This window comes from Corapipo altera, unplaced genomic scaffold (genome assembly GCF_003945725.1).
Source record: "Corapipo altera isolate COAL_440 unplaced genomic scaffold, ASM394572v1 49, whole genome shotgun sequence".
NCBI classification, from domain to species: Eukaryota; Metazoa; Chordata; class Aves; order Passeriformes; family Pipridae; genus Corapipo; species Corapipo altera.
In genome coordinates, this window is record NW_020884879.1 from 5,192,267 (window position 1) to 5,204,022 (window position 11,756).

At 37.1% G+C, this 11,756-nt stretch overlaps 1 protein-coding gene across 1 annotated transcript in view; it reads right to left on the reverse strand.

Annotated features, from left to right (window-relative positions):
• Positions 1-9,857: 9,857 nt before the first annotated feature.
• The window catches only part of LOC113945065 (opsin-5-like), a 19,748-nt gene continuing 17,849 nt past the window's right edge, over positions 9,858-11,756 (reverse strand). The window contains 5 exon segments of the mRNA XM_027638910.1: positions 9,858-9,974; positions 10,130-10,233; positions 10,236-10,338; positions 10,341-10,465; positions 11,009-11,135. Of these exon segments, the coding sequence (XP_027494711.1) occupies positions 9,858-9,974; positions 10,130-10,233; positions 10,236-10,338; positions 10,341-10,465; positions 11,009-11,135 (576 nt within the window).

Sequence of the window (11,756 nt, forward strand, 5' to 3'; positions counted from 1 at the left end):
AAAATCTCTCTTGGGGAACTACAATTGAGATGGAACATGGAGAAAACATTGTGGTTTATAAGAAAAGCTTCACAACAAAAAGCACAAGTTACAGATTATATTTTTACATTACTGGCAAATAGAAAAAAAGAAAATAAATATTCTACACTTGCAGCATTAAGTCATCCTTCTAGTTAGATTGTCAGCTGTTGTGTGTCAATTCACTTATTCAGACTGGAACAAACCCTGGCTGTTGGCACAAGCTGATTCAGCTGTTTCAAACTAGACATTTATTGGAATATGTATTGAATAAGACAGGGTGAATTCAGCTGGTTGTCACATTTAAATAAATGATGGTTTATGTGACTGAACTACTGGTGAGAATATCCTGATGCAGTGGCACTCAGCCAGTCACCCAGGCTCAGAGAGGCAGCAGTACCCGGCTGTCAGCCTACCAGAAAGGCTGTCATGTTACTTGTTTCAATGAAGTGGGAACTGTGTGCATGTTGAAATCTTTCACAGCTTCCTCTTAGGATTACAGTAAATTTCTTTAGTAAGAATGTACAATGCTTGGAAAAGATACAGACTTAAAGTAAGTGAAAGATTTTTTCAAATCATACATTTTGAAAACTAATTGAAAAGCAGGAACCACTTAATCACTATGGGTTTTATTCAAAAAAATTATTACAACAGAAATATATCATGTGAATTTTTCTATTTCTAACTTTAAAATGTCTAATTTCTGGAGTTTCATGTGTTTTCAATAGAAAATTACTCATTTCCACATGCAAAAGCATATATGCCATTGTATACATACATTCTTAAATTCTTAAATTATCCATATATATATCCTGTAATCAAATATGAAACGTCCTCTAGAGTATTGTGGCATCCCATCCTTAAGGGGAAGGGAATACACAAGATACATAGGCGCCTGTAGTTGAAAACAAACAAGGTCAGAGGGTCCTCAAAAACTTAGAAAGTTTTAGTGACTTACAGACATGGCATGAAGATTGGTCCCATATCTTCTAATTCCCATATCTAAGTACATGGTGGTGGATTTTGAATAGGGGTAGTGTGAAAGAGAGACAGAGAGAGAGAATAAAGATAGGGAGGGAGATAAAGAGGATCACCATTCCTGTCTCCATCATCGATCCAGCCAATGGAGAGTCCAGGATCCTGGGGGACACCACCCAGGCTTCACAGGGGTGTCTTTTTATAGGAAAAACTATGGTGTTATCACTCATTTTCCTGCTTAAACTATGCAGACATAAAGCTTTCTCTTGCATGGTGCTACTTACCTAGGAGCAGCTCACAAACAAAAACTAACTCCCAGAACCCTCCCAGCAATCCAGACATATTAGAAAAGGGTTTGGAACAGAAATTGCCATATTTTTGAGCTCCTCAGATTTGTCCCCTTCTATCTGCTGCCTTTTGCTTCCTACATTTGGGTTCCCTGTGCCCTAAAATATCTAGGAATACAAGTTCTTTTACTTTGTAGTGATATTTTTCCCTCAAAAAGAAATTTCATTTACTTTAAAATGCAAGGAAGCAAGTATGCACCTTATACCCATGATGCTAGGCTACTCTAAGGATTCAAAACTGGATTGTATCACCAGTATTGCTAATAGCAAATGAAGATTCATATAGGTAAAAATTATGAATATTAAAACATTAGAAGTCACTGTTGATCACTTTCTTACCTTGTGATATGGTTTGAAGCTGGCTCCCTGCCAAGTCTCCAAACCTTACCACAAGAGTTCCCCCCCCCGCCAAACCTCAGGGAGAAGAGGGAGAAAAACAACCAAGAAAACCCGAAACGAGAGAGAGACAGCTAAAGTGATATATATAAATATATTTACACTTATATTACAGTTATATACAATTAAAATATATACAATTTCACAGCGGGAAAGGGAAGGGAGAAGGGAAAAGGGAACAAAACCAAAATAAAATATATATATATCCCAATCAGTAGCCCGAGTTCTAGTAACTAAAGAGTTAGCAAAGAAATATCCCACCACTCTCCTTAGGACAACCGAGAGTCGCTCCGGGACGATCACCGGCAACCTCCGCCTCCCAAGGTCGACAAGGCCTTACCAGGCCTCGCTCCCCAACACGGCAGACTCAACAGCAGGGAACCTGCACCTCCAAGCCGCCGGAAGGAAAGAGAGCGAAGGCCTCTCCTCCTTTCCTCTTATAGTCTGGTTTACGTAAAAATCGTAGGGAATACTGGGTAAATCTGGATCCTTCCTTGGTTACAAACTGGTCACCAAGGAAGGCCTAGCCCAAACTACCACACCTTGTCACAACCAACCATGGAGCTATAACTACAAGCTTCTATTAGATGTCGTGTTTAGCTACCAGTGTAATAATTACATAGTGGGCTTGCTTTTTAATTATAAAATTTAGAAATACTGAGTTACAGTTACACTGTAGTGTGTAATTTTAGCAAGGTTTAATGGAAACAATGTAGATGATTTAGATCACTTAGTCCTCAGTATCTATCACTCAGCACATATGTCCCTATTTTAGCACCTGCCTACAGTTTCAGGCTTGACAGCTACTTGTGTGTCAATTAGCTGCAAATTCCACTAAATTACTAAATTAGTACAAGCTGTAGACCTTCAATCAGCCTGAAAAACTTCAAGTCTCCAAATGCAGTAGCTTCGTTGTGACAGCCAACCTCTATGTACAAAAATTTCATCTACTGAAGAATTACATTGTCCAGAAATATGCACAATTTTGCGAATATATTATGAGAGTTCTGTCATACATCTTCATTACACTCTACCCTCACTTTAATGACATCTCTTAGGACTCTGATAAACGTTTGGTATATCAGTGTATTCACTATAGTAAAGAAGATTTGGGAAAATCTTCCGTCTAAATAATAAACCCTTTTAAAAACATTCACTTTCAGCTGATTTTTATATACCTGTATAAAGACTCTAACATTATTGCTTAAGATTGGCAGCATATCAGAAAACTGAGCAATGTACAGAACACATGGAACAGGGAGGGTTTGGTTGAGCGCAAGATACTTTTGGGTTACATCACAGAATTTTTGTAAACCCCTGTGTTCTTATGGGTCTTTTAAGAAATGCAGAATAATTGTAGCCTGTAGGCACAGATGAGGCAAAACTGCACACTGTCAGAGACAGCCCATCCCACACACCTCAAGCCAATACTAGGAATAGCAGGGAAGCAGAGCTTCAGTGTATTCAGCACCTTTCATGTCTTGGTTTAAGTATCTCTACATACAACAGAGAACCTTGCTGGCACGTGGATGTTTCTAGTAAAAAAATTATCAATAAAGAACAATTTAATAGTACAGAAAGTTTACAATAGAAAGTTAAATTTTCTGCTCCTTAAGAAATATATTGCAAAGAGATGTTGAATATGAAGGCTTAAGCATAAGTGAATTAGAAGAATCATGCCTTCCTGAGATTGTGTAATCTAAACTGAGAGGACTGCATGCTGTCCTTCCTGTGAATCATATAGGGTCCATCATTTGTGTCTTCTGTAGAACTTTTTGCTTATTTTGGCAGACAAATTAATTCCTGTCTGTAAAACAAAAACAACATTTGCAGGAAGTGCTTAACTATTCTCAATTTATTTATGTGATATGCTTATTGCAGCAGAGCCTTAAAGGATTCCAAATTCCCAGAGGCTGCAAAGGAGAATTGTGCTCTCAGAAAGTAATTAGGCAAGCCTATGACAAAGTCAATAAAATGATATTTCTTCTTTCCTTTCACTTCTAAAGGAGTTGCTATGGGTGAGACTTTTCTGCTGAGAATAGGAAGTTTTTCCTACAAATTATTTCTGAAAGGGTAAGTGCAACTATTTTCAAGTTCTGTAAGACTTAGTCCAAATGAATGCTTATAAGCAGCAAATTAATTCCAGTGACTTTGTATGCCTCAAGGGACTATTTACAACCTCTACCTTGTGGGGATTTTTTCTGCAAAATAACAAGCCAGTAAGACAATGCATTGCTAAAATGGAGGAAGAAGTAAAAAAATTAGAAATGAGAAATTTATATCATGATTTTTACTCCTCCTTTCATTCAAGAAAACACAATATAGTTAAAAAAAAGTAAAAACAGTAAAATACCATCACAGTACTATTGTTCAGAAGAAAAACACGCCTGATTCTTATTGATGTCTACTCCAAAACAATTCAATGGGCCACTTTCCAATCAATTCTCTTAAGACCTTGGAACAGATTTTGGAAGCATTTTTTTAATTATCTGGCATTATTTTGTGCATTTATTCCTGCGTACATACTAAGATCGCACTGTATCTGCTCCACTTAGTAGTACTGACTTGTACAAGGTGAAGGTAATTCTTCTTCAACGGTCTTGCTAAAACATGGTAAAATATTTTTAATGCTATTTAGTAGCTACTTTTATTTTTATTTTTTTTGAGTTCTACAATAATGCATAGTTTACAAAAAGTACACATAAAAAGGGCATTCCCTCTCATGTAGTCAGGCACTAACAAAATCTGCCTGTAGAAACAATGCTCTAGTGCAGCATAAGCATTTTTTTTGAAATGTTTATGTCACCTATGTACCTTCAGTGCAATCCATTCTCCTTGCATCATGGACTACCTTGGCTGCAAAGTAGATGGGATCATTATATGCATCTGAATGGATTAAATACTTAAACTCCACTTGTCGTACCCTAGGGCCACCTAAAGCACATGGGTGAGGAAGATCTAAGTTCCCTCAGGAGAGGAATTCCAGTGGTAGATTTAGGGCCAAATTTCCCTGTGGGAGTCTACACCTCCAGAGTGCATCCAAAGCTGGTTTCTGCCCCTCCTTGCATCATCAGCACATTTTCTATATATCACGAGTTGCAAAAGCAAAGGTTTGTTCAGAGTCAGTATGCACAGGTACACATGCATCACACTCTTGGCAAAAGCCCTGAAAGCCCAAATGACAAGAGCCAGCCCGTATCCGGAGTGCCCAGCACCAACCCCTGTCTGCCAAAGTGCCAGAGGGAGCTTTTAAATTTCCCTGAGAATATCACCAGTGTATCTTAGGCCATGCCCGAACATCTATCATAGCTTTGTTTTCAGAAATCAAGGAGCACCCAGTGTAATTATGAAAGCTAGCAACAAAGCATTCTCACTGATTCAGATCACAGACAAGAGTAGGAGAACATAAACATAGCACTGATGTTCCCATCACTTGATGCTTTTACCTCTGAAGCATAATGGAAGAGGTTTTTTATCTGAACCATGCTCAAATAGGAATTTAAAAGCACTTGTTTTATGATCCACTATTCTAAATATTTCTGCTACTCAAAAATAAAAGTCAATCATAAATGTGATCATCTGTATTAAAGAGAAACTCAATTTCATATCCTGACCAGATGAAATGTATGTGTTCTTCCCTAGCAAGCCCTGACAGTAAGACATGTTCAAGATGTTCTCTGTCAGTCATCTCCTACACTTGACAAAAAGCTAATTGACTCCACCTCAAGTCAATAAATATTATAAAATTGATAGTGCAAGATTAGCATTAAGACTATTTGTGTCTTTATGCAGATTCTTGCCATTCACATGCACTTAGAAACTAATCCCTTTGAAATGCCTACAGCAAATCACAATGTTGCTTTGCTTTACAAAGAAAGCTTCTGTTTAAAGTTGACAAAACCAGAAAAGGGCATTAAATGGCTGTTTTCCTTCTTTTTCTTTAAGAGTAGTTTTACCCTTTATAAAGAATTATTGAGATTTAACATCGTGTATTCTAAATCGTGGGTCTTCTGTGAAGAGTAACCTTTATCCAGTTTGATTTCCTTTATATTTCCCGTTATGCTCATAGATCTTCCCACCTGCAGTTAGCCACAGCTTTCAAGACTGCCTGTACCAGTGCATATATAATACTTCCAGTTTCAGAGCAGTGTGATATCCTCCATTAATGTTGATGCTAAAATTTCTATTAATTTAACAAAAAAAATGTAATGAGGATTAAAAAAATCCCAAGTGCTATGTCCATGCGTTGTAGGAACAAAATTTAAGACCAATTAACCTCCATGGTGTCGAAGTCTGTGTTGTTTCTCTGGAAATCATTGCATTTCAAAGATTAACAAAATCAGTTCCTTCAATAAAAAATATTGGAAAATAGATGTGAATTATTCAAATTTTTCCTTTTCAGCCAAATGGGTCTTCAGCTCTTTAAATCAAGTACTTCAGAGGTATCTCAGATTACAGACACAAAGAAATATAAGATGAATACCAGGAGTTTTGTTCAAGGTCATACTCATCAGAACAAAAACTGAACACAATCCCCTAGACCAAAGCCCTCATGATTTAAATTGAATGTACTGCAGACAATTCAGAGATGATATTTGGACAAATATTTGACAAGACATCTTGCAATGCCTAGGGAGAACTAAGTTGTGTTTCTGAAATAGCTTAATCCCAAGGAACTCCTGGAGAAGAGGTAATTTTCTACATCTCTGCTTGCATTCATAATATTTATCTGTCTTATCGATATGCTCAGAGCATGTTTTCTCCAGAAACTGTCAAACCCATGCACCAGTGAAGAGATCACATGAGAGTAATTGTGTCCTCTGTATGTATTACAATTGATTTTTATGGCACTGTATAATAATAAAAGCAATATCATCAGTTATCCAACCTTGAAAATTCACAATCACTAATAGCACTAACAGCACTACACAGCTCCCATTACATTTTTTAAAAGTCTTGTAATTGTCATTCTAAAACAGCACAGAAAAAAAAATATTAGACAGACCTTTTAACATGGGAAGTAGATTATGATATTATCTGTATTTTATTGTTCTTTTTAAGTAAAAATATTCAATCGCTAATAAACAAATAGACTAAAGGGGGCTTAAATTGAGTTTTATGGTGTGCTTTTGTTAATATGTTTTAGGAAAGTGATAGCCACTTAGTGTGCAGGTCAAAACAGGTTAAAGAAAACTGCAGGAACTTGGGAAATCTTTATGTTCACAGAGAAAGCTATAGAATTTTCTTGGAGCCTCAAAGCATAGGCAGCCACCAAGCAAGAGCTTCTATAATCACATTTCTGGGCTTAGTCAGATTTGTAGGTGTTTAAGTCCCATTTTAGCTGCCCAAATAATTTTTTGGATTTAGCTTTTCATGACTGATATAATGTCCAAGCACTTCAGCCAAAGCTGGATCGAACTGTAGAGGGCAGGTCAAACTTGATCAGGACTCCTACATTACAGTGGTTTGCTGTCAGAGGCAGAATGAAAAATGCCAGAGGAAGGATGGGTTGTAAATTGTCTCTGATTTGTTGGGTACTACAAGTTAGGCTGTGTTGCAGCTGAAATCCAGCAGGAAGAACTACAGTTCAACAAATAATAATTCCAAGTTGTCCTGGTTTCTACTGGTTTTGAGTTAATTTTCTTCTTAGTAGCTGGTACAGATACAGTGGTGTATTTTGAATTTAGTTGGAGAATAATGGTGATAACACAGTGATGTTTTAGTTGTTGCTAAGCAGTGCTTGCTCTGAGTCAAGGACTTTTCAGTTTCACAGGCTCTGCCAGAGAGCAGGTGTGCAAAAAGCCAGGAGGGAGCAAGAAGCCAACAAACCAGCTGACACAAAGCAGCCAAAGGAATATTCCACACCGTAGAACATCATGTCCAGTGTATAAATTGGGGAAGTTGGTCGGGAGTCACCAGTAACTGCTCAGGGATGGGCTGGGCATTGGTCAGTGGGTGGTGATCATTGTTGAACATCACTTGTTTCTCTTGGGTTATGCTCCTCTTTCTCTCTCCCCTTTTCAGTACAGTTAGTAGTAGTAGTAGATGATTATGACTATTATTACTATTATTAATCTCAAATCTTCGTTCGCGAAGCCTAGCCATGATGACTATTGTTATTGTTGTTGTTATATTTTATTTTGTTTCAATTATTAAACTCAAGTCACAGAATTTACTTTCATGTTTTCACCAAGGGAGTGGCTGCATGGTGCTTGATTGCTAGCTGGGGCTAAATCACAACAGAAGTGCACTCTGAAGTTAACGTATTTGGGTTGACTTGTTTTAGGAAAGTTACTCTCTCTTCTCCGTTCTGTTTTTATGATTTATGACTTGACTTATACCATCCTCTTAGCAAGTGTCTTCAAAGGATTATCATGTATAATTACCTGTTATATGTATAATTATTATTATACATGGGGGAGAGTCTCTGCAGATGATAAGCAGTTTCAAAGTAACTCAAAGAGTTTACAGTTTAACAGTGAAGAACACAACAATTTTGAAGGGAAAAAAATGGAATAAAAGAAAAAATACTTGTCACTACATATTAAGCAGTTTCTAATGTTCCAGCAGCTCAACCAATATCAACCTGTGCAATATACCAGTGTGACTTCCTGTGTTAGCATCACAAAGGAAGTTTTGAAGGAGATATGGTTTTCTTTTTGCCATTTTTTTGTTAGAAATAACTCACAAGAATGACAAGTAACATCGAACATACGTGTGCTTTCCAGAGTGCTATGAGCATACAGCATAACCAGAGTCTTGGTCTCGCTGAACAGGGGTATAGAAGTGAGTTAGGACAAGCTATGAAGAGTTTTGGAAGTTAATTAAAGAGTTATAGTATCCAGTAGTTAAGTGAAAGACTTAAGTAACAAAATTATACTGAATATGCAGCAGTGGGCAGGAATATGCTTTAGAGCTTCAGTTAGAAAGTGTTTCATCTAAGAGTTATTACAGAGAAGGAGTGGGTAAAATGTGGACATAACTCTTAAGTTCTTAAACTGCTTGAATGAGGAAGATATTTGGTTTACAAGATCATCTGGTAAGCAGGAGGATGGTGTTTCCCATGGCGGTCAAAACCAAGATACTCAAAGGGAGAGACAGGGTAGATTATTTTGTCTAGCGTAGCTACACTGCACTTGGTAATCTGAAGAGAAGTGTCAGAGGGAGACCAAGTTTGTTAGCACGAAAAAGAGGCAGCAAACCTATACAGAAGCAGATCTGTGAGATATCCAACTGTATTAGCAAATGAGAGTGTCCATATTCCTAAACACAGAGAGAAGATAAGGACCAAAGATGAACCTAAGTGGAAATCTGAAAGGTGATGAGGAAGATATTTAGAAGGACACACCAAACTAGAAAAATGAGAGAAGGATTCACTGAAATTGAGGGAAAAAAACCAACCAACCAACCAAAGACTTTCTCAGTGAAGATAGTTAAGAGAGTCAAGAGGTAACACCCATATCTTTCAAGAGGTACATTATCTAAAGGGTGAAGCACACCTAATTTCAGCTGCAAAGTTCCTCTTCTTTGGTTTTTTTGGTATATTAAAAAAATAAATGCTGATCTTCTCCTTGAAAGGACATGGTTTTGCAGCGGGAAACAATTTCCACAACAAATACTGCAACCACAGGTTTAATTTGAGTGTATAAGCTAGTGAAAACCAAACCTTCAGAGGTTTTGGTTCAAAAAGAATTTACAGAGATACATTTTTAGTGACTTTTGTCCTTTATGCACCTGTACACTACAGGAATTTGATCTCTACTATACTATATGAAATCTTTAATGATATAAAGCTTAGACATGGATCTTCTTGGATGTCTGTAATTGGGCAAACAGAATTCACTCACTCAAAACCAGATTAGATTTCATAAGCAATGGTTCAAATGCATGAGACCCAAAATCAATTCTGCACAGTGCTCCAATTTTTAACCTTCCTTTTGATTAAAAGTTTGTATTCCTAATTTTCATAAGTAATGAAGCTCTGTGAGCTTAATATCACCCTCCAGAAACAACAGAGCTATTATTTGTATGTTTAGAAACTCATTACCATATGAAGAATCTACATAATCAGAGAATATGCCAAGTTGGAAGGGACCCATAAGGATCCAACCCCTGACCCTACACAGGACCATCCCCAAGAACCACACCATGTGCTTGAGAGTATTGCCCAAACACTTCTTGCACTCTGTCAGGCTTGTTGCTGTGACGACTTCCCTGGGGAGCCTGCTCAAGTACCTAAGCCAGACAACATTTTTGTCTGAAATGAAAATGCAGTAAGGATCAATTTTTTTTTTTCAATCTCTACTCCCTTCTTAAGAACTTTCTTGGTCCTTAAATGGTGCTGCCCAGCTGTACCAAAAAGGTCTTGCCGAAAACTAACTTTCGAATACCTTGACAGTAATGGTTTGTGCATTGCTCATCCTGGTAGGACCTGAGACGTACTGTTCCACTGCTTTCCTGGATTCTTTCACAATTACCAGAATAAGGGAGTAGAAGTGACAATTACTCCACAAGGGAGAACAAAACAAAAAGCAAAGAGGACTATGGTGTAAGAACTGGCCTTGGCATTTATGTTGGTGGAATGCCAGCCAATGCAGCATTGACTGTGCCACAGGGCTCCACTCCATATTCTCCACAGTGAGCCAGGGGAGAACATGCAAAAGCTGCTGCAAAAGTCCAAGCACAGGCTATCAAGATTTGACCATGTTCCTTCTTGAACCTGTTCCCTGGAAGACACAAAGTAATCAGCGAAGATTAGCACAGCTGACGTGTTTGAATGCAGTTTCCCATATGTGGGCAGCTGAGTTGGGTAAGTAAGAGGGATAACTTTAACAGGCATTCAAAATATTACAACAGACTGAAGGTTTGTAAGAATAGTGCATGGTTTTGCAACAATTTGCAAAAAAATTAGGTAGCTGAATTCTCTGATACATCTAGGAAACTTAGCACAACATAAATCTCTATGAAAAATTCTCTATCAAAATAATAAACTCTGAAAGAAAAATTATTTTATTCAAGCTAGCCTTGCTTTTATATCAGAACTCCTATTCCATGTTCGCCAATTAGAATTTGAGTTAAAAGATCTTACAAGTCATCAGCTGCATACATCTAGCCCTATAGTTAATTATCAATGATCACAGAAACAAGAATTGTTTGACTGGATGCAAAAGATCTCTTCTATAAAAATGCTCTCTAGAATATGCAGCCCAAAAGTGATGGTCTATGTTCATATGAAAATTGAGAAACCTAAGACAGAAACATAAGATTACCATAAGATGGAAAACTAATTTTGAGGCAGCATAACATGCTCAGTAATGTCAGTGTTGAGAGTCTGCAGATCCCAAACAGCACCCCACAAAATGCATAGAACAAGCAAATCTGTTTCCCATACAGCCACTTGGCAAATAACCAAGAAAATTAATTCTTAGATGCTATCCTTCTTCCTTAAATGTAATACTAAATTGTAGAAATACAGCTAGAGGTGTAGTCTTAAAAATTCAATAAAACTGCATAATTAAATTATGTGTTGGTCAATTTACAACTACAAAAGATTTTCTCATTTGGAAAGCATACATACAGTAAAGTAACTATGTTCTGCTTTATTTTTATGATTCACTTCTAAGCCATTTTCATAAAACAAAGCAGTATAATGATAATCATAATCATTCTGAAAAGAAAAATCAAAATCCTTGAGAGTAGTAGGCCTAGGTCATAAATTAATATTGGTTATTATTATTTCTGCTACTTTAATATGTTTTTAAAGCTAGTTTTAATAAAAATGGACACATTCACTTGTAAAGGTTCTCCAGAGGAACAAAAGCATCATCTGAATGACTATACTTCCTCCCTTTTTATCCAGACACCTGCATGATTTGCAGCAGCAGTTATCACAAGCCCCATACCACATTCTGAAAGCATCAGCTCCTTTAGTCAAAATATTTAGCAGTATTTTGATACAGAAAGCAACATGGGAAAAGGAAAAGGAAAAGGAAAAGGAAAAGGAAAAGGAAAAGGAAA